The sequence below is a fragment of the Chionomys nivalis genome, chromosome 2 (genome assembly GCF_950005125.1).
Source record: "Chionomys nivalis chromosome 2, mChiNiv1.1, whole genome shotgun sequence".
Lineage (NCBI taxonomy): Eukaryota > Metazoa > Chordata > Mammalia > Rodentia > Cricetidae > Chionomys > Chionomys nivalis.
The window spans coordinates 132450765-132474448 of record NC_080087.1 but is presented as its reverse complement, the minus strand read 5'-3'; the positions used below and the strand labels follow the sequence as shown (position 1 = coordinate 132474448).

The following is a 23684-nucleotide window of genomic DNA, read 5'->3' as shown; positions in this document are numbered from 1 at the left end:
CTACCCCAACCCTCACTATCACCCCCCCCACACACACACACAACACACACTACTTCAAGGTTCTGTAGCTTCCACATTAAAAAAAAAAAGGCCTGTCCTGAAGTTTTTGCCCTTGTTGTGTGGCACAGGAAGGCTAACTCTGGTGACTGTGTGAAGGACATGCTATTGCACACAGTCTCTGAGGTGTCATTTGTGGATTAGCAAAGCTACAAATTCTCAATTGCTTTTTTTGTAAAGGTCAGTGGTGGGGGATTGTCCTAAGACTTTGGCCCAGGAGGCCTTGACAGGAAGTGAGAGGTGGGAGATAATACATTGTGGCTTCTTTTTGTTCTTTGGTTTGCTTGTCATGTGACTTTTGCAGAGGGCAGAGTTGTGAAAAGTAGTGAAAGAACATTTGTATCAAGTGGAGGCAATCAAACAACCTGCCAGTGAGTCCGGTCACAGTGCTGTCCTTTGGACTATTTTCAACCTATCAGAGATGAGCCAGGTCAGAGAGAAGCATGCAGAAGCAGTGATCCAGCATCTCCCAGGTATGACCCATGAGACCCGGTTCACATACTACCTGAAGGTGAGTGTGGAGACTGAGCCTGACCTTCCTGGCAGAAGGTGCTCACTACCCAGAGGCTCTGTCAGAACTGTGGGGAGAGTTCACAAAGCCCTTTGCACCAAACTGCGCTTTGCCTATGCCTCTTCATAAAGCTAGGGTTCTGAGCCATGATAGGACCCAAACATAGCAGAAACCATGAGTGGATTACCCCAATAAGGATTTATCAGAAGCAATCACTTTTCATCTCTTCTGCTCTTTGTTGGTAGTAGTGTTTTTTCTTTTCTTTATTTTTCTTTTCTTCCTTTCTCCCTCCCTCCCTCCCTCCCTCCCTCCCTCCCTTCCTTCTTTCCTTCCTGTGTGTACATGGGCATGCTCATAGAAGTCCAAGAACAATTTGCAGGAGCTGGTACTCTTCTCGTCCTATGTAAGGATATTTTGAAGATCAAACTCAGGTTATCAAGTTCAGGACAAGTGTCTTTTCCTGCAGAGCCATCTTGTTAGTCTAAATGTTTTGTTTTAAAAAGAAAACCCTCCCCTTTCTCAAAATGTTTTTAAAACACAGAAAACCTTCATTTATTATCCTGTGGCTTTACCACAGAGGAAACAAACCCACAGGAGAAGTCAGGTGCTTTATACAAGATCACATAACCAGATAATTGTATAACCAAAGAGATAGTTTGGTGTGGGAGGTCCTTCTTTCTGTTGCTTTTATTGGTTAATGAATAAAGAACTGCTTTGAGCCTATGGCAAGGGCAGAACAGAACTAGATGGAGAAAGCTAGGCTGTATGCTGGGAGGAAGAAGGGTGGAGTCAGAGAGATGCCATGAAGCCGTCATTGGAAATAGACGTGCTGAAACTTTGGTGGTAGGCCATGACCTCGTGGTGATATACAGATTGCTAGGTATGGGTTAAACCAAGATGTAAAAGCTAGCCAATAAGAAGCTAGAGCTAATGGGCCAAGCCGTGATTTAAATAATATGGTTTCTGTGTGACTATTTTGGGTCTAAGCCAGGACCTCGACATGCAGACCGACGCCGGCGAGTTCGTGGACCTGTACGTGCCATGGAAATGCTCCGCAAGCAACCACATCATTGTTATCCAGATGAACGTGGCCGAGGTTGACAGGGTCACAGGTCGGTTTAATGGTCAGTTTAAAACCTACGCTATCTGCGGCGCCATTCGCAGGATGGGCGAGTCAGATGATTCTATTCTCTGATTGGCTAAAGCTGATTTGGAATTGTCTCCAAGAATTTTTGACCAGAAGAAATCGGGGGAAATCTGTCATAAATAAAAGTGAGAAAAAGTAAAAAAAACAAAAACAAAAAAAGAACAAACAAAACCAAAACAAAACAAAACAAAAAAAAGTGTCTGGGATCTGTGACTCTTCCATAGGGTCAGAATTTCTAAGTTTTTAGGTCTGAACCAAGGAGTTCCAATCCTGACTAGACACTAAAATCGCTGGTGGAGTATAGCCAAATGACCCTCTATCTCAGTCCCTCCCAAACAGATGGCCTGATTTTTCTAAGATAGGACAAGCCATGCTTTGAAAGCTCCCAGGTCAGCCTAGCTGCACTAAAACAGTAACCTTTCTTCTTCCTGTTCCCCCTTCTCCCCTTCTCTCTCTTCTGTCGTACAGGGGACAGAGGTTTGCAATCTTTCACACACTGCACAAACTGTCTACCACTGACTACATCACCACCCTTCTGATTATATGTGCTGTCAGACGAATTTTCACAAATAGCTTGGAACGTATGTCTATGCCACCATACCTGACAAAGCAGTGGTCTTCACAGAGTGATCCTTTGTTTCCCACATCAGCAGCATCTGGGGACTTGTTACAAATGCATGTTCTCAGGTCTCACTGTGTCTCTGGTGTCAGAAACTCTGGAGGTGGACTGAGAACCCAGCCGTCTGTGTTTTAACAGGCATACTCTTGACAATTCTGATACCCACACAAGGTTGTTCGGCCAAAAATTTCCAGGTGACATAGGTATTGTTGATTAAGACTATATGTCACAAACTACCATCCAAAGAGACTACCTTCAAAAGCTAGCATTATGATTTCATTGCCCTACACCACTGTCTGCAGTCATGTGGAGAGCAGAGGAAGCCCTGAGTGAGGGAAATTCAGTGTATTTTGACATGCACATGACCACGTAGAGGATACCAAGGCCTCGGACCTATGGGACAATTTGTCCAAGCTGTTATCTTTATGGGCCAGGCTCAAGAGGGATGCAAAGCTGTCCTAGGCAGTCTAAGAGAGTGTTTACGAAGGATTGGTGAGAGTGCAAAGACTAGCAACTGCAGCCCCCTTGGGATGTTTTTAGCCTGAGACTGCTACCTACAACCACCTCTTGCAGAGATCAGCCAAGTCCTCCCGCTGAGCTGTTTACAGTGATTAGAGACTTTGCTGTGCACCTGTCTGTCTTTTCTTCATCCCTATAGTTAGGGTCCCAGGATCTAAACCTCTGTGGGATGCTGCAATCATGCTAATTTACAAGACACAGACCCAAATTTGAGAACCATTCATAATTGTGTCAAAATTACTGCCTTGGACATAGAATTACTCAGAGATTGACTAATTGGTCATCATTCAAACTGAGTTTTGACAGACACTCAAACTCTAAGCTGAATCAGCCAATACGCCTCAACTTTCTCTGCCCAGGACAAGGGTATGTAAAACAGAGAACATGAGGGAGCAATAAAGAGAAACATACATATAATCATAAAATGGGCAATTTTAGAAGAAAATCAGGGTTAAGAGAGGGGGTCAGAAACCATCCTGGAAACCTTGAGAGACAGGGGATGCTACAAGAAGAAAGTCCCCTGAATATCACAACCCCAGCCACGCCTTTGCCTCACCTTGTAAATATGTTCATGTGGAGGGAAAGAGCCTTCAGCAGTTCAGTTCCCAAGACTGACAAATAGCCTGGTCTAGGCCATTAACAAATCCAAGACAGATACAACTGTTGCAGCCTGACTCTATAGCACTCCTTCTCCACCAAAGAGAACTTAAAATTGTCAGTGTAATCCCCAGCGACCTCCTGGAAGAGGGCAGATGGGCAGGGAAAGGAGAAGATGGGGCTGGCTATGGGTGAAGGAGTAGCTGGAGACTTTCATGAGCACTGCACAGGGGTGTGGACTTTGATCTACTTATAGTTTGGGGAGGTTTAATTGAAGGTTTGATTCATTTTTAAAAAATTTTTGGGGTTCTTGAGCATCACAACGAATTGTGCTTTGCCTCTCTGGGTGAGCTATGCAAAGCCTGTAAATATATAAACCATGTATACATTTAGCCTCTTAGTGTGGGTGGGTGACTTGAATTTGAGGTCCTTTTGCCTCTGCCTTTCTCCAGATTAGAAGCATGTGTCGCCATATCCAGGTTTAACACGTGTGATAAAGGTTGAGAAACACTATTTCCTTTGCTTTCATTTGCAACCATGGGAAAAAATGATTCTTTGGATGTGTACTCTGGGGAATCAGTGTACAGTCTGAGAACAGCCATCGAGGCAAAGGACGGGAGAACAAGGTAGCACTGGAAAAGACTACATTGGGTGTTTTTATCAGGATCCTTGCAACAATTCCTGAACCCCAGAGGGAAACAAGAAAGGGCATTGTTGGGGAATGAAAGCCTGGTGATTTTGTGCAGTTTCTTACAATAGGGATCATTTGGTTACGGAGCCTGAATGTCCCCTCTAGATCAGCAAACCATCCAACAGCCCCAAGAAGATTGTTTGGATAGACTGTGGAATTCATGACAGAATGGATTGCCCTACTTCTTGCCAGTGGTTTATGAAAGAGGTACGTGTCTTTAGTTTCCTCATAAGGCCAAATTGCACCATTGAGTACCTGTCACTAGTGAGCTCTTTAGCAGAGCGCTTCTTTCCTGTTTCCGTTAAACTATACTGAATTCGTCCCTCACTTCCAGTGAGAAGGAATTAGTGAGTAGCCTGGCCAAAAAACTGAGTAGCCTGCTCCATTCTACTGCATCCAAAAGTATGTTTATTGGAAGGTAAACCTACCTAAGTGTAGAAGAAAATGCATATTAGAAGTCAGAGATGATATTGAATCTTGTCAAATAGCATTGGGAAAAATTTCAGCATTGAAAGAAAACTTTCACCTAATTTCTCATCTGTTAAGGGAACTTGAAAATAAGAACCCATGTGTCTGCTGTGTGGGTCAAGAGATTTCCCATATGGAAAGCACATAGCATGGCGAGTTTTCATATATCTCTTCTCCTCTTTCCTTTAACGGAGTCAGACAATTTAAAGTGGTATATTCTTGTTAGTAGTTTTGGAAACACAAATATAAAAAGTAACCCAGGAAGAGTCATTCCTAAGGTCAACAGCAGAAATGCATTAGCAGGTCTGTCAGACAATTCTGTTTGCATTCGAATTTGAAGGCCGCTACTATAAAAGACGAAGCAGTCGAGGAGGAGCCGGAAGCTGCGACTGTGAGAACAGCCATTGCTTCTAATTAGTCTGAAATTTACAGAAAATTAGATGAAAAAGGCTTTTTGCTCAGGACTTTCTTTGGACGGCCAGCTTCCAAATAATGACACAGAGATTTCTTATTAATTATGAAAACTTGGCCTTAGCTTAGGCTTGTCCTCAACTAGCTCATAACCTTAAACTAACCAATTTATGTTCATCTATGTTCTGCCACACGGCTCGTTACCTCTCCTCCATACTGTACATCCGACTTCCCTGTATCTCACTGCTGAAATCTTCACCTCTCTACTACCCAGAAGGCCCATTTATCCCCTCCTGCCCAATTATTGACCATTCGGATCTTTATTAACCAATCGGAAGGTGCCTTGGCGGAGACACATCTTCACAGTGTACAGAAAGATTATTCCAAGACAAGAATCATTATAGATGTTTCTCTTTTCACTTCCAGCTTCTACAGAATGATAAAGACAACACAAGGACCAGCAGGCTCCCTAAGGACCTAGACTTCTACGTGCTTCCCGACCTCAACGTTGATGGTTGCACTACTTAGACAACAGCGTGGACACTGGGTGGGCCAGGGTTATGTTCGTGTACTGAAGCCCTGTTAGAATCATTCTTCTGATGCAACCATTCTAGCTAGGAAAATCTTTTATATGCATAAAGACAGAAGCCCCATTTGATAATTGTTTCATCAAAGTCAATGTTAGCATGTAGAAGCCTAATACTTCCATAGAGCTGGAGTCTAGGATGGGTCTTGTCTATGGTTTTCCACCCACCCATTCTCCATTTGGATGTACTTGTTTCTTCTGCCATCTTCCTGGTGTTTATGATTTGTCTACTACCTGACTAGCACTAAACTGACCTACATCTACTATATATATACCAATATATGGACCTATATCTACTATATACATACCTATATAAACTGACCTATATCTACTATATATACCTATATACACTGACCTATATATACTATATATACCTGCATATATTGACCTATATCTACTATATATATACCTATATATACTGTCGTATATCTACTATATATATACCTGTATATACTGACCTATAGCTACTATATATACCTATATACACTGACCTATAGCTACTACATATATGCCTATATATACTGACCTATAGCTACTATATATATACCTATATATCCTGACCTATATCTACTATATATACTTATATATACCGACCTATATCTACTATATATATATATACCTGTATATACTGACCTACATCTACTATATATACTTATATATACTGACCTATATCTACTATATATATATATATATATATATATATATATATATATACCTGTATATACTGACCTGCACCTACCCCAGATCTCAGCTACTGACCTACATCTACCCCAGATCTCAGCTACTGACCTGCACCCCAGATCTCATCTACTGACCTGCTCCTACCCCAGATCTCAGCTACTGACCTGCTCCTACCCCAGATCTCAGCTACTGACCTGCACCTACCCGAGATCTCTTATACTGACCTGCTCCTATCCCAGATCTCTTATACTGACCTGCTCCTACCCCAGATCTCTTATACTGACCTGCACCTACCCCAGATCATCTCTAGAAGCATGAGGGGGAGCAAATGATATCTAAATACTAAACTAGCCTGTGTATCCCAATGCCACCATTCAGTAGGTTAATTCTCTCAGGCTTCTAATGCAGTAAATAGAGAACTTTCTCCATATGCTGTTTATAAAGCACCACTACCCAAATGAGAGCCCTTTGGAGTTCCTCCTTTCTAGAAAGCACTCCTCTTCTACAACACTCTCTCATGGGACCCCTTCTCTAACACAGTCATTCTGGCTTTGAGTATGAGTTGAGTCCCGCCCCAAAAGGCTTTCCTTTGCCTTTATCTTCATTTCTACTTAGCAGTCTTCTTCCTCTTCTTCTTCTATTTTTTTTAAAAGGGGGCAAACAAAGCAAAAAAACACAAACAAACAAACACACAAACAAATCTCGGTTCCACCTGGAAAGGTCTTTTCCACTTGTCAGACTGCTTGCCTGGCATTTTGTAGGACTCAATCCTAAACTGTACCCAAAGCTGCTCTAAGTAAGATCATGTCCACAGACCCAGCTCATCTGCTCAGGAACGAAAGGTCAAACGAGCCCTCAATTGTACGGCTTACACATCTTTCTTCTTTAGTTTGTACAGATGTTCCTAATGTGGAGTGTTGTTGGCCTCTGCGCAAAGCTAAATTTCACATATGCACAAATTTTACAATAACAAAGACAAGTTTTTTTTTTTTCCAAATAGTTCTAGGAAGTGTTTTCTATGTTTGAGGGCTGCCTCATGGTTCCTCTGCTTCTTGATCTTCTCTGGAGGAAGTCCCACTCATCCCATAATAATAGCACATGTCTTGGAAAATATCAATCAAAATGTCATTGTCTCCTGGTGTAGTATGTACCTTCTTGAAAGATAAACTGATGAACAGCAGCTACTACAAAAGACTGAGAAGCCATGTGCTTCTCAGTCTTGAAAAACCCATGTAGCCTCTTGGGCATTTGATGACTTTTATTTCCTTTAAAGAGATGATATCTTCTATACAGTATTCTAGGGCAGAACTCTCTTTAAATGAGATTGGCTAAACTAGAATAGAGTAGATCTAGACTAACGTTTTAGGTCTACTCATACTGCTGTGATAAAACTCTATGACTGAAAAGCAAGTTGGGAAGGCAAGGGTTTATTTGGCTTATGATCCCACATCACTGTTCATCATGGAAGAAAGTCAAGAAAGGAACTCAAACAGGGCAGGAAGCTAGAGGCAGGAGCTGATGCAGAGGCCCTGGAGGGTGTTGCTTCCTGGCTTATTCCTCATGGCTTGCTCAGAATACTTTCTCATAGAACCCAGGACCATCAGCCAAGGGATGGCACCACCCACTGTGGGCTGGGCACTCCTACAGCAATCACTAACTGAGAAAATGCCCTACAGTTTTGCTTACAGCCTGATGATCTTTTGAAGGCATTTTCTTAACCATTGAGCCTACGGTGGTATTTTCTTAATTGAGGTTCCCTCTTCTGAGATGACTTTAGCATGTATCAAGTTGACATAAAACTAGCCAGCACAAACAGAATACGTTTTAAACCATCATGTGGTTTGAAGATATATAGCTCACCATCAAGAAGATTAAAGCCAGGATGCTGTCTTTGGGTAATTTTTACAGCAGGAGGCAGACAGCGAGTAGAGAAACATTTTCCTCTCCTTGCAGCACTTCTGTGTCTGCAAATCTTGGTCTGGTCACAGCACTGGAAGCAATTGAAGAATCAGGGGTGGGAAAGAACGCTGCCACTCACTGAATGGCGAGGCTTAAGTTAAACAGCAGTCTCCATTGCATGGTGGTCTTGCAAGAAAAGAAAATGCTTCATTTTTCTGGCTTTGTTTGTTTGTTTTCTTATTTAGAACATTGGTCACACAATCCCATCTTAACCAAAGTCCACTATGTGGCCGCATAGGAGGGGCACACGTAGGGGACTTTCCTGTTATCAATGTGTGCAGGCTACCTGGGTGCTGGACAGCAGCTCTGCTGGGACAGAAGCCAGTAAGGAAGACACGGCCAACACATCTGTGAGAACCTGCCTTAGGACTCTGACATTTGATCCCCAGTCGTCCCACACCCGAAGCCCCCCAGGTTCACCACGGGTTAAGAATTTATTAACACACTGCCTCTTCATGCTGCATTTTCCCTTCTGAGTCACAAAGGGATAGAGTTTGTGCAGTTCGAGTCCAGATCGTCGGGCTAGTCTTCGTACCTTTCTGAGCTCCTCATCATTGGCTCCTTGAGTGACTATGCAATTGATTAACTTATAGGACTGATTTGACAGCCACGGACAGGCCTGGAGTACCGAGCAAGCTTTGCTATTCACCCTGGCTCATTTGTAAATGATTATGACGCATTTCTGAGGCCTCCTGTATTTTCCAGGTATTGCGCATCCACAGACTGCCAAGATTTAACATTCTGTGGGAAAGAATCAATGTCGGAATCAGAGACTAAAGCAGTCTCAAGCCTTACAGAAAGCAAGAAAAAAGACACCCTGTGCTTCCTGACCATGCACTCTTGTGGGCAGCTTACTCTCACACCATACGGTTACACCAAAAATAAACCAAGTAACTACGGAGAACTAGTGAGTCCTAAGTGCCAGGGGCGCTAGAGAAACCTCTGCAGGGCCACAGCCTTCCGGCCTCGGATTTTGATTTCCAAGAGATTTTGGCTCCATTCTCCCCACCATCCTTATTTTCTTTTTCCTGCTTTTTAATACTGTGCCAGATGCCTGCCGGCAAGACTCTAGGTTAAATGCTGCTTTACCTGCACTAATTAACTACCTGTTTCAGTAAGTGTCAAGTTGGGAGATCTTAGGTGTTTGGCTATAATCTAAATGAGATGATTATGGAAATAATCTGCAGGGATGCGCTCTTTTTTCTGTACTCTCTCTCGAAGCTCCATTCAGCGATTACAGCTTGTGAACCACGCTTTAAAAGCTTGCCAGCTGTTAGCGAGATGTGGCATATCTAAAATAATATGGCCAAATAATACCTGCTCTCTTTTCTACTGAGCACAATGCAGTGTTTTCTTCTAGACTCTTCTTGAAGCATTTGCCCAGAAATATTTCTCAGAGGAAGTGCCAGGGAAATGCAAGTCAGAGCCAGGTGCTTGTGCTTTGTTCCCCTGGTCCTTCTCTGAAGCCATGTTTGCTCAAGGACTGCTGCACAGGCTTGCTGCAGAGAACTGGGCTCTTCACCCTTCGCTGAGTCTGAGGCTCACAGTCACAAGTCAAAGGGAGAGCAAATGCAGAATTGCTGTAATATTTACTATATTTTAGCTGAGTTTTTTTTTCTATTTTAATTATGGTAAAAATACTTAGCATAAATTTGCAGTGGCAACCATCTTTAGGTGTGAGTTCAGAATCTTCAACATTGTGTACCAACCCCATGACTGTCTTATTGTGCATCCCCCATTTTCCTCTATGCCCCACTGTGGCAAGCACCATTTTCTCTCCACAGCTATGAGTATGAGTCGTCCAGATGCCTCACATCAACGGAGAAGTACAGGATTTGTCTTTTTAGAATTAACTAATTCAAGTTAGCACAATATCCCCAGTGTAAATCTCCTGTAGGGTAAATCACAATTTCCTTTCTTGTCCTTTTGGCTGTGAGCCTTTAATGGCCTAGCTGTCTCTTCGGATTAGAATTTTCTTCCTTTTTAAGAGCAAGCAATATTCCCGAGTATGCATATACCATGCCTTGTTTGTCACCTGGCAGTGGGCACTAGGTCTAGCCTACTCTCCTGCCTAATGCTGCCAAGAACATGGCTGTGCAGGTTTCCCTCCAAGACTTCACTTCACTTCTCTTAGACACATCTAGAAGCATAGTTTCAGGCTTAAATGATAATTCTCATTTTGATTTTTTTTATTTCATTTACTGATTTCCATTTCTATTGTTCCATTTAAAATATCTACCTACAGTGCACAATCTCACACTTCATCAAAGTCTTGTCACTGTTTATTATCATTACTTTTTTAAACAAACTTTTAAAAAGAAGACCCTCACCATGAACAGATAATAGGGTAGATGAGAGCAAGTGCTACCCTATCACAGAGGCCGGGAAACCTCTTGGTGAGTTTATGTCCCTTGTCCTTTCCCCACTGGAGCGTGACCCTTAGAGTACAGGCCAACGCTAAAGGATAACCCACTAGAGACCTTTGCTGAAGGGAGTCCCAGATGTCAAAAATGCCCAGCAATACATTTTTTCCTTCTACAAAATTCCACAAAAAATTTTATTAAGTGATAATTTTGAAAAATGTAGCTAATATTTTCTTTAATTATTACAATTTACAAAGGTATTTTAAAGGCATTATCTCATTTGATTCTTTTCTTCAGGTTTTCTTTTTTTCTTTCTTTTTTTTTATAGAGCTCTACATTTTTCTCTGCTCCCCTCCCTGCCTCTCCCTTACCCCCTTAAACCCTCCCCCAAGGTCCCCATGCTCCCAATTTACTCAGGAGATCTTGTCTTTTTCTACTTTCCATGTAGATTAGATCTATGTAAGTCTCTCTTAGTGTCCTCATTGTTGTCTAAGTTCTCTGGGATTGTGGTTTGTAGGCTGGTTTTCTTTGTTTTATGTTTAAAATCACCTATGAGTGAGTAATGTGATAATTGTCTTTCTGTGTCTGGGTTACCTCAGTCAAAATAATGTTTTCCAGCTTCATCCATTTTCCTGCAAAATTCAAGCTGTTGTTATTTTTTTCTACTGTGTAGTACTCCATTGTGTAAATGTACCACATTTTCCTTATCCATTGTTTGGTCGAGGGGCATTTAGGTTGTTTCCAGGTTCTAGCTATGACAAACAATGATGCTGTGAACATAGTTGGGCACAAGTCCTTGTGGCACAATTGAGCATCCTCTGGATATATACCCAAAGGTAGTATTGCTGGGTCTTGAAGAAGGTTGTTTCTTAATTTTCTGAGAAATCACCACACTGACATCCAAAGGGGTTGTACCAGCTTGCATTCCCACCAGCAATGCAGAAGTGTTCCCTTTATCCCACAGCCTCTCCAGCATAAGTTGTCATCAGTGTTTTTGATTTTGGCCATTCTTACAGGTGTAAGATGGAATCTCAGAGTTGCTTTGATTTGCATTTCTCTGATGACCAAGGATGTTGAACATTTCCTTAAGTGTCTTTCAGCCATTTTAGAATCCTCTGTTGAGAGGTCTCTGTTTAGGTCTGCACTCCATTTTTTTTATTGGATTATATGGTTTTTTTGGTAAGCATTTTCTTGAGTTCTTTGTTTGTTTTGGAGATCAGACCTGTCTGGTATGGGGTTAGTGAAGATCTTGTCCCATTCTGTAAGCTGTTGTTTTGTCTTGTTGACCATGCCCTTTGCTTTACAGAAGTTTTTAAGTTTCAGGAGGTCCCATTTATTAATGGTTTCTCTCAGTGTCTGTGCTGCTGGGGTAATATTTAGGATGTGGTCTCCTGTGCCAATGCATTTAAGTGTACTTCCCACTTTCTCTTCTTTAAGGTTCAGTGTGGCTGGCTTTATGTTGAGGTCTTTGATTCATTTGGACTTGAACTTTGTGCATGGTGATAGATATGGGTCTATTTTCATTCTTCTACATGTTGATATCCAGTTATGACAGCATCATTTGTTAAATATGCTTTCTTTTTTTCCATTTGATATTTTTTGCTTCTTTGTCAAAAATCAGGTGTTCGAATGAGTGTGGATTAATATCTGGGTCTTCTATTCAGTTCCATTGGTCCTTATGTCTGTTCTTATGCCAATAAGAGGCTGTTTTTAGTTCTGTAGCTCTAAAGTAGAGTTTGAAGTCAGGAACTGTGATACCTCCAGAAGTTCTTTTATTGTATATGATTATTTTGGCTATCCTGGGTTTTTTGCTTTTCCATATGACGTTGAGTATTGTTCGTTCAAGGGCTATGAAGAATTTTGCTGGGATTTTGCTGGGCATTGCATTGAATCTGTCTCATTTGACTCTTATGAGGACATAATGAACTCACTTTGGGAATAGACAGAGAGTCTGAGGCAGCTACATTCCCAGAACCCCTCCAGGGAGAACATGGTAGCGTCTAGGTTGGTCTTAGACTTGTACCCTGCATGCCCAAAGACTTGTATCATCCCCACAAAGCCCCTCTCTGCTTAGAAAGAATTTTTAACTTTTTGAAGCCGTTAGTCAATTTAGATTTCCAGTCAACCATGTGCTCTTTCATCCTCAATTATAATCCCTGGATTTTTTTTTCTTGATAGAGAAATTTGCAGAAATGTGTTAGTTATCAAGCCCAGAACTAGGCTCATTCCTCATCTTCTATGATAGTCATTATAGATTTCTTCTCTCTGAGAGAACTGAAGCAAAGCCAGTTGACTCTCCAGAGACATTGTAGACCTTCAGTGAGAAGGTATCTCCCACCAACAGAAAGGCCTTCATGGAAGATATCATCTTTCAATATAATAATACCTCAATTTTTTTTCATGGGAATGTCATTCCTTTTGGCTCAGGAATTAAGATATTACATGATCTGTATCCAAAAGTCAGAGGACCTCTTGTAGATTGCCCTTCTTGTTAGAGCCCTGTGGCCACAGGTTAGCAAGGGTATGTGGGAGATGCTTGGATCAGTAGCATAGGGAACTGCTGGGAAGTGATTCTAAGATGAAAATCTTGGGAAGTCATCAGTTCACACACAGAAACCAGGAAAGTTTTCTGTGTCCTTGCAGCCTCGGGTGCGGAAGAATAAGCATAACCATTCATCTTCAAATGTTTTGATAGGAAGCATGAAAATTCTGCACAATGTATCAACCTTATTGAATCTTGGCAGTGTCCTTGGGTTCCTGGGCTGAAGCTGTAATACTGTGCACAACTGCACTGAACCAAGCCCCTTGTTCCTAGGAGATTTCCATTCTAGAGCTATTTTACAACAACTCTGTATTTACAAAACCAAAGCTTTCCAGAGCCATGGTAAATATTAAATTGCATGTGGGCAACTTGGCAGCCTCTGTGTAGAAGAAATGGGAATATATATATATATATATATATATATATATATATATATATATCTGAACTGCTCTTGAAATTAGAGCACCTCTCAGAATTGTAATGTTTTACATTTACATCCTGGAACTATGTACATCTTTTTTTTTTTTCAGTTTTTCGAGACAGGGTTTCTCTGTGGTTTTGGAGCCTGTCCTGGAACTAGCTCTTGTAGACCAGGCTGGTCTCGAACTCACAGAGATCCGCCTGCCTCTGCCTCCCAAGGCGAGGAACTATGTACATCTAAACCCTCTCATAACAACCTCTGTACTCCATATCAAGCTGTTTCTTTCTGCATACATCAGGGCCTTTAACCAAACCATTTGTACATCTGCCTATACCTATGTCCTTACAGGGCAGTGGAAGAGCCTTGAGCAGGCTAGAAGGCTTTAGAAGTATATAATTTTCCACTGGAAAGGTGGCTTTCTCCTTTTTCCTAGGAAGCACCTTCAAGTACAGAAGATGGACAGAAACATGACCACTCTTTCAGCCTCTCAGTGACGTTCAGAAGAAAAGTCTACTCTGGCGCTCTACTCTGAGACGAAGTAAATCTAAGGAGGACTGGGCCTGGTGGCACCAATTCTAATACTCAGAAGGCAGAGGCAGGGGGATCTCTGTGAGTTCAAGGCCAACTTGGCTTATAAATCAAATCCAGGCCAACTAGTGCTACACAATATGACCCTATCTCAAAGACCTATTAAACATGAAAGGGTCTTGCAAACTCAAAGCTCAGGGTCTCCATGACACAGGACAACACAGGATATCCAAGAGGAGCCTCAGTGAGGGCCCTGCAGAAGCCAGAGGCCTCAAACCAGACCAATGACTCTTTGTAATGAACACTCAAGTAAAGATATATGGATATAAGGGTATAACGCATGATTCAATGCGTCACACTAAAGCTTCCATAATAAGGTTTTTCTTTTCTTTTTTTTTATCTCTTAGATTTTATTTTATTTTGGGGGGAGGGTGCAAGGACAGAGGGTGGATATGAAGAGACAGGGAGACAAATGGGATCAAGATACATGAAATGTAAAACATAAAGAATAAATAAAAATAAAGTTTAAAATAAAAACAAACAAATAAAATAAAACAAAATTAAATAAAACAACAAATTGAAATTTGTGGAATTTCTATTTTGTCTTCTCAGAAAGGACTAAATCCATCTATAAGCTGAGAATCACAATTCTGTTTTTCTACTTCTTCATAGTAATTAATAACGGGGAAAAAAACCCTAAGGTTCTTCCATCAACAAAGAAGGGAAAATGAGTTTGCTACCCTACAGCTAAATTTTGAAAAGAATGAACTACGAAGAATGGACTTAGTAAAGGCTGGCCATAAAATAGGTGCTTGGGGTGAGCTTCAGAAATATAAAAATAAACCAAATCGAGGAACAATTTGGATTTAAAAAAAATGTGGCCTAAGGCTGATTCATGTGATTCACGTGACCTTCTCAGACCAGCTGGCATGGAATTTCATCCAGGGAAGGAAGGACCGGCACATGAGAACCGAAAATGATTAGGAACAACTTATTTCTTTGCTAGGTGATTTTCACCAGTGAATATGGTTGACATGTAAAGTCCCCAGGTCTGTTCTTCACTTCATGTATGACACACGGTAACTCCCTGAATCCTGTCCCCAGCCCTCCCCATTTTCTTAGCAAGACTTTTCCTCTTCCTGCCTCCTGCTTCCTCTTCAGCATCCTCTTCCTGGTACGAATGATGGGACTACTTTATCCCGCGCTTTATCGTCAGTTTTTTCGGCCCCTTTCTCCACTTGGGGCAATACAAACCCAGGAACTGAGAGACTCAGAATTGTTTTTGAGTAAAAAGAAAAAGAGCTGATGATTGAGCAGAAATAGATGAATTCCCAGCAGTGAGGGGAGAGAAGTAAGAAGGTGGCAAATATATTCAAGTGTGTGCATGTGTGTTTGGTGTGTGCGTGTGTGTGTGCGTGAGTACATGCGTGTGTAGGTGTGTATGTGCGTGTGTGTGTGTGCATGAAGCACATGCAGAAAGTCCCAAATACCTAAAAGATGCTGCCTCTGACCTCACTACCACAATTTGCTGCCTGCTTAATTCTTTGGAATTTCTCTGGGCTTCTCTCACCTCTATCCAAGCACCTCTCTGTTGCATTATAGCATCCAGAAGTGAATTACAAAAGGAAAGGCAAAAACGCCATATAAAACTAGGCCATTACTAGCTGAGAGTGCCAGGAGACCTGATAATGGCTATCTGGGACCAGCAGCTGAACATCACAGTGCTAGCAGGAAGGACAAGAGGTTTGGGGACTGTGTAGGATCTAAGGAAAAGCTGTAGGATTAGTACATGGGTTATCATGTTGGGATGTCTAGAATCAGAAACACTTGGAAGGTCTGTCAACAGACCATTTTGAATAGATTTTCAGGAGAGCAGTAAATACAGGACTTAGCAGAAGTCCAAAAAGTGTTGGGCTTTAATAGTGAAGGATCTCAGGAAAGAATCTCAGGAAAGGAAGGCTGAGACCTAGAAGATCTTCTAGTTCTGAGACATTTCTTGTAGAATCAGGAGACATGGGGTGTATAAATTATCTGTAAGAAAAAAATAAAGGGGAGAAACGATAAGAGACTATGAAGAAAGGACTGTGGAAGAGACACAGCAGGAAGAAAGCGAACCCCGTAGGGGGGATCAGGAAAAGACCATGGATGAAGAAAGATGATTTGAGAAAGTGCCTCAAAGTTAGGTCAATACGTAGAGACTCCATGTAGAGGGAGCACTCTGAAGAAAGAAAGGGACATTGAGGGACATGGTGTATATCCAAGGAACAGTAAGGAAGCTTGCGTTTGACTACAATGTAAGGAAAGAGAGGAGGATTCAGTATTGGGAAGGTAGTTTAGGAACACACTGTGGAGGATCACAAAGTCCAGGCTATGCAATCTGTGTTTAATTCAGTGGGCAATGAGAAGACACGGAAAGCTTTTCAGCAGGTTCACGAACACAGATTTATGAATCTGGAAGCTGTGTGGGACCAGTTGGGATAGAGCCTGGTGGGAGGAAGGGAAGTGTGTTAGAAGACACAACAGACCATTTCTGAGGTAAGGAGTCTGACAAGGAGTAATAGCAATGGAAATCCACGTTGGTGACTTTGAGGGGGGGAAAGAAGCTAAAGATATCTACAGACTTTTACATGTGTGTTGTAGTAATATGCAAGACCAGAAATAGCAACAGCCTCATTGGTGGAGGACGTAATGAAAAGGAATGTAGGTGTGGTTAGTGTGGGGTGCCAACAGGCTACCTAGACACAAATGCCCAATGGGAGGTCAGAGAGAAAGTCTAAAACCTCAGGGATAGATCTGTACAAAACATAAAACCCTTGGATCGTCGGGTTTATTTTTAAAACCAGCTCTCTCGGCATTTCCCACCTACAGATTCAAGTTGGACAGAAGGCGGCAAATGCATTGAAAGCAAAGCGTGGAACCAATTATAGAGTTGGATCAAGTGCAGATATTTTATGTAAGAATACTTTTTTGTCTCTTTAATGGGATCTAAGGCACAGGAGAAATCAATGAAGTTATGATGGTGAGATGGGCCGGAGAGCAGGAGTTCCTGTGACCCACTGAGAGCTGGAAGAATCAAAATGACCGGGGATAAAAGGCAGTCTGTGTGATTCAGTATTGTACTCTCTAGGGATAAGGTATGAGGGCAAAGGAAAAACAACGGCGCATTGGCTCAAACCAGAACTTTCCCTGGCTTGAGTTAAAAAGAGCTGGCAAGTTGGAAGGCACAGGAGTTAACAGGAAGGGCATTGTCCTTTCAGCCTTGGTCAGTTGATTAGGGTCCCAGAGGAGCCACCTGCCAGGAAGGCAGAGTAGGAAAGGCTGGGGAAACAGTCGGAAGAAAGAGGTCAGCCGAAGGAAGATGCAGTGCTTGCCCCCCACTCCCCAGGAGCCCCTGGGGCCCACCTCCCTAATATTGGTGTCATAATTTTCCTGTGATTCATTTGGTTTTTTGGTTTTTCAGTTTTCCTTTTTCTTTTTATATTCCTCTAATGAGGATTAGACCATTTGTTCTTGCCTTGCAATTCGAGGCTGCCTCATTTTTTAAATTTTTTATTTTTTTTTTAATCAATTGAGAAACTTTTAACTAAGTCTCTGCTGCTTTGTTCCAGGCAGAAGGAAGACGGGACCAAATAAAATACAGGCTGCTTACCAAGGACAGAGGGTCCTAACCAGGGACAGCTCCTTCATATTCCCTGGCGTGGCTATGGAACCCCACCTTGCAAGGTCTCATTTCTACATTTACCTCCTGTCTTCTTTACAGATGCTATGTCAGGATCCTACAAAGACTGGACTCGAGACATTGGGATCCCCTTCAAATACACGGTTGAGCTGAGGGACAATGCTGCCCATGGTTTTCTTTCTGCCTGAAGCCCAACTCCAGTCCACTTGTGAGGAAACCATGGAAGCTCTGCTTTCACTCCTTGATGGTGTGTATGAGAATTACGTCGCCAGCAGTGCCGGGAAGGACAACCACAAAGCGGGCACGGACCATGCTGCACTTCTTCGCATCTGCCTCCTGCCTTGGCCTGCTTAGCCATAGTGATGGGAATATGGTTGAGGTGAAGGAGTGTGCTGTTGCACAGAGGCCAAGCCATGAGCTTAAAAATACTCTATATTCTAATAAAGAGTCATGTTAGCATTTTAAACATTTGTTTTGCTGGTAATTAATTTTTATTGCTCTAGAAGAATATTGTACTACCTAGCTATTACAACTCGAAAGCTATAAAGTAAGCCCTTTTAAAACTCAGTGGTGCGTGCACCTGTAGACCTGTGAGAAAATTCTGCTGAGCTGGCGGTACTCACCGATGCGTTGGAGCTAAGTGGCAGGCAGCTGGTTGAGCAGCCTCAGTCTGAACCTGCATGAGGGGCCATATTCATGCTCTCTGTGCCCTTTTTCAGCAGGTTTGACATGATCTGCAGGAGGGGATCAAGCCCCAGCGTCCAGACACTGTTCAAACCTCTGACTATATCACACTTATTAACACCCCATTTGTGCTGGCTAGTTCCTTATGTCAACTTGACATACGGTAGGGTCATCTGGGAAGATGGAATCCTAATCAAGAAAATGCCTTGGTATGATTGATTGACCTGTAGGCAAGTCTAAAGTGTTTTCTGGATTGATGATTGAGGTGGGATGCTGTCCTGGGGCAGGTGGTCCTAGAAGGGGTGTTTAGGAAAGCAAACTGAGCAAGCCAGGAGAATCAAGAGCACTCCTTCTGGTCTCTAGTTCTCGTCCCCAGATTCCTGCCCTGAGTTCCTGCTCTGACTTCCTTCACTCTGACGGACAGTGACGTGGAAGTATGAGCAAAAGAAACCTTTCCCTCCCCAAGGTTGCTGTTGGTCACGTGTTTTATCACAGCCACAGAAACCTAAGCAAGACACCATTGAATGAAGGAGGTGTCTGAGCGAGAGTCGAAGGGCCGGACAAAGGGCAAGGCAAGTGCGTGGGGAAGACCAGGCTCTTCATTACGATCCCTCTGCGTGCTGTTGGGTGTCATAGCCTTGAGCTTCACTCTCTAACTTTGTATATGAGACACCTCAGCAGGGATGTGTTCAACTCTGATTCTTCCAAGTCTGTGTTTTGTGCAGGAGAATCCCACTGCACTTGGAATCTAATTAGAAACCAGCTGACCAAGGTCTGTGCTCTACTTATTATTCTGAATTTATGATCCCAATAGTCACTAAGGAAAGGAAGTGCAAAGGAGTTCCTTGACTGTGCTGTTAGTAGCTACCACCTCAACTCTTCAGAAATTTGCTTGTGTCTTTGATCCTTTTTATTCATGAGTTAGTAGCAGCATCTAGAAAATAGGTTATATAATTTGTAGAGTTGCTGCTAGCTTGAAATATTTGTCTGACTGCTCTGTTTATTTGTTAATCATTATTTTTATTATTTTAGCATCTCCTAGGTGTGTTTAGAATGGCTATGAGTTCACAGGCATGGTACACATGTACTTGGTTTTATATTACAGTGAGTGAAATCCAAACAGCAGCCTTGAGTAATTAGAACGGACACACTGTCTCATCCAGGGCAAATCCCAGCTTAGTGGAAGCTGTATAGCAAGAACATAAAGAAATAAGCTAAGTATTCCAAGTGCTGTGAAGGAACAGGGGAAGGGCCAGCTTGTGTGTTTGCCGCTATCTAGGCACTTAACTGCACTCTCTCGCCTATTAAATTCCAAGTGCTTTTTAGGCAGCCACCGAGACTGTCATTTCCTATGTATCTCCATGTGACACCTTGAAATGGTGCTAAGCATTTGACACACTTTGAACAAATGCAGTTGTGACTGGCTGACAGGATGTCCCTAGTGTTTAGTCACCCGTTTCCAAATTTCCTTGTTGGCCACAGTCACAATACACTTCCTGGTTGTAAGCCTTTCATGGTCCTTCTTTGTCCTCTTTGTCTCCATGGTTTCCTAGTGTGCGGCTGATAAGGGTCAGAAAGGAAATGTCAGGGGCAATGGTGTTGCATGAATCAGGGACCAAAGATTTACATGAAAAAGCCAACTCCACAATTGTGGCATTCTTGGGGGGAACCAGTTAGTTCTCATCAATGGTCAGCCTAGAAAAGAAGAAAGCTGATGTGACCCACTCAGGGCCACATTCAAAGGCAGCCATGCTTATAATCTCAGGTCGCTGCCCAAGTGTCAATTCCCGGGTTTTTAAAAATAGAAGGATTTGGATGTCTTCATACTACAGGATCCCTTGCCCAGGAAATTGATATGTTATCTAAGAGGGGAACCTGGGGCCACAACCCATTTTTGTTTCTCCTTCCAGCTTTTTCACTTCTTGTGAAGAAATCCTGAAGGATAAGGTTGGAAAGGTGATGAAGGTTCTTCTTGAAGGTGTTTTCAGACTCCTGTTTCTAAAATGGTCATTGAGAGATCTAAGCCATGGTTCAATGCTTATAATCTACAATATTGAGAACAGCCTGTGCTATGTTCTATTCTGAGACTGGGTTTTGATTTTTGATCCCACTTTAAAATTAAATTATTTTGTTATTTGCATGGATGTTAGAGGCTATTCCTGGGTCAGAGTCAAGGCCTTTTTTTTTTTCCTCACAGCACATCAATGAACACAAACACGGGCATATTTACATCCACGCCCTACACTCTAATCTCATTGGGACGATACAGTGAAGCCCAATGCCATATACAGAGAGATTTCCTCTGGAAGAGACACACAGCTTGGGTCCGAGCAGCCAGTGCATCTGATCTCCATCTCACAGATACTTTCACATCACATTAATGTTGGGTCCCTTGCTTACTGCAGACAGACAATGGATAAGGAGTGGTCTTCCCAGCTCTCCTAGCATCATAAACAGGATGTCAGAAAAAAAGAGGTCAGTAAGGGACCGCCTCCCAAGGGGCTTCATGTATCAGATGGAATCACAGGAAACTGCAGCTTTCAAAGGTTTTAAATACTTCAGCACTGGTAACTTAATACAGTTCAATTTAATACCATGCCCATGCTAATAAAACAATTTCCTTAATGCCTTTTCTTCTCTCTCTCTCTCTCTCTCTCTCTCTCTCTCTCTCTCTCTCTCTCTCTCTCTCAGACATTTGACTATTCTTCATTTCCTGTTTCTATTTCTTCCCACAAAACGGTCAGGAAGAAAGGTTCACATTTATTGATTAGTAAATTTTTGAAGTGATTGGTATTGTGTGAAGATAATAGCCACATACATAGTTTTCTGCCTTTCTGTTATTGAGACTGTGTGATATTTTCTTACTATTCTGAAAAGGGAATTTTATTTCTAAGGGTTTTAATTCATTCCCATCTTGTCAACATGTTCCTTCCCAGAAAATGCCTCCTCCCAACGAGGATTTCTGTTTGTCTCCTTTCTTTTATTAGTTTTTTATCCACTAATCTTCTTCTTCATCCTCCTTCTCTCCCTCTCAAATTATCCTTCTCAACACATTCCCTCCTACTACCAAGCTATTTCCTTTAAACTCTATTTGTTTATGGTGCACTGAATTTAACTAGGGTTGCTTGCAGGTGCGTGGATAGGATGGTCATTTACTGAAGAATGGGCAACTCATCAGCAGTTACACCACTAAAGAAAAACAACACCTTCTTCTCCCAGCAACTGGTAGCCATGAATAGTTCCCCAGGTGATATCATCAGCCCCTTGACCACAGCTCTGACAAGTTCATGAGTGGAAGGCCGCATCATGTCTAGAAGCCGTTGTTGTAGCCCTCTCCTCTGTCTTCCAGCTCTTACACTCTTTCCGCCCCCTCTTCCACAGTGCTCACCAAACCTTGGAAGGAATGATATAGAAGTAACATTTATGGCTGAACACTAATAGTGACTTATTCTCAGCACAATGACCAATTATTTTTGATGACCGATGACTAATTAATGTTTGCATTAATCAATGCCCACTGTAAAAAAAAAAAAAAAAAAAAAAAGAAGCTTCTTTGACCAAGGCCAAGAATGGGACTAATCTATAGATACAAACACATTACCATTTAGCAAATGAACAACTCAACACACTATAAGCTAAAACCAATGTTATTAGTCCATGGACCCTAAGGATATGTGATCTTTCCAGTCACAGACTTTTGACTAGATTTACAATACACTCATAAGGTCCCTCCCATGGAGTGAGCCTCAAATTCAATCATATAGAGGTTGGTTAACTCCTTGATAATGATACCACTATTGCACCAGTGAGTGCTTTTGCTTGGAAGGTTGATAATGTATTTTTAGGGATGAGAACTGGATAAGACTACCGAAGACTTCTTCCCCAGCCTCTGACATAGTTCTGGCACTGTGAAGCTAATCTGTAGAACAGAGCCTTCCAGGTCAGTTCCAGCCAGACCTCTCTGTTTCCTAAGACCGAGTGTGTGGTGACTTGAGCCAATGCATCTTATCATCTGCTTGTGGTGGGCAACCAAGAGCAATAGCTCTCACCTTACTGAGAGGGAACTCTGGAGCCTCTGGGACCTCCACTGCCAATAACTCCTAATGAGGTTATCTCCTGTCTGTCACTGGGAGTTTTGTTCAGCAATCTATGGCTTCAGGCAGGGCATCACCCAAACGTTTAGAGTATCTTCATTTAAAATTTTTTAAAAATTATAATTTAAAATAAATTCACCAAGTAGTAGGTTTTCATTTGGCAATTTTTATTTTATTTTTATTTTATCGTTGGTTTGACTCACTCTTCCTCTACTCCTTCCTCTCCTCTTCTCTTCTAACCCAATCTCCACTTAAACCTTTCTATCCTTAACATTTCCCTCTATTTCATATGCACATACCCTGCTATATCCCCCCACTTAAAGTCTGTCTTTCCCTTCTTCCCCCAGCAGTCCCTTCCTAAGCTTTTTGGCATTAGGAACTTCAAGTTAAACATACAAATCTAAGAATTTGAACATAGGATCTGCATATGAAAGAGAACATGCTGTGTTTGGCTTTCTGGGTCCAAGCTACTTCACTTAATATAATATTCTCCAATTCCATCCATTTTCCCACAAATGTCATGATTTTATTTGTCTTTATAGATAAATAAAATTCCATTGTGTGTATTACTACAGTTTCGCTATCCACTTGTTGGTTGATGATATCTAGGCTGGTTCCACTGCCTACTATGTGAGTAGAGAAGCTTGAACGTTAACGTGCAGCTGTCTCTCTGCAGCAGTGTAGATTCTTTTGCGTATATGCCAAGGTGAGTCGTATGGAAACTCTATTTTCCTTCTTAGAAACCTCTGCATTGATTTCCACAGTGGCCTTGTCAATTTAGACTTCAGCAACAGTAAGTAAGGGTCCCTTTCTCCCCACAGATCACCAGCATTTGTCGTCATTTGTTTTCTTGATGGTATTCACTCTGACAATGATAAAAATGAAACCACAAAGGAGTTTTGATTTGCCTAAATGGATAAGGATGTTGAACACTTTTTAAAAAATTGTAGCCATTTCTATTGTTTTTCTTTTGAGAACTCTCTTTAGTATTAATATTTAGTATTTAGCCCATTGGTTTTTAAGTTGGTTTATGGTTGTCACTCTCTTAATTCTCTGTATATGCTTCTTATTAATCCTGTTACGTGTATAGCTCTTGAAGTGTTTCTCCCATTATATAGGTGGCCTCT

The 23684-nt window shown here is 42.0% G+C and overlaps 2 protein-coding genes across 2 annotated transcripts; both read left to right on the top strand.

Annotated features, from left to right (window-relative positions):
- The first annotated feature begins 478 nt into the window (after positions 1-478).
- On the top strand, positions 479-18133 carry Cpo (carboxypeptidase O). Its single transcript, XM_057761306.1, is given in 9 exon segments — positions 479-568; positions 4247-4348; positions 5447-5537; positions 7322-7394; positions 7396-7434; positions 8952-9153; positions 16969-17053; positions 17861-17958; positions 17960-18133. Coding segments are annotated over 9 exon segments (954 nt in total).
- Positions 1569-1763, top strand: LOC130870226 (40S ribosomal protein S21-like). The gene has a single exon (XM_057762845.1). It carries the CDS (start codon positions 1569-1571, stop codon positions 1761-1763), a length of 195 nt encoding a protein of 64 aa, XP_057618828.1.
- Positions 18134-23684: the final 5551 nt, after the last annotated feature.

What these genes read in the sequence shown, in the direction of transcription:
- LOC130870226 (XM_057762845.1), top strand. Translation starts at nt 1,569, where the DNA reads ATGCAGACCGACGCCGGCGAGTTCGTGGACCTGTACGTGCCATGGAAA.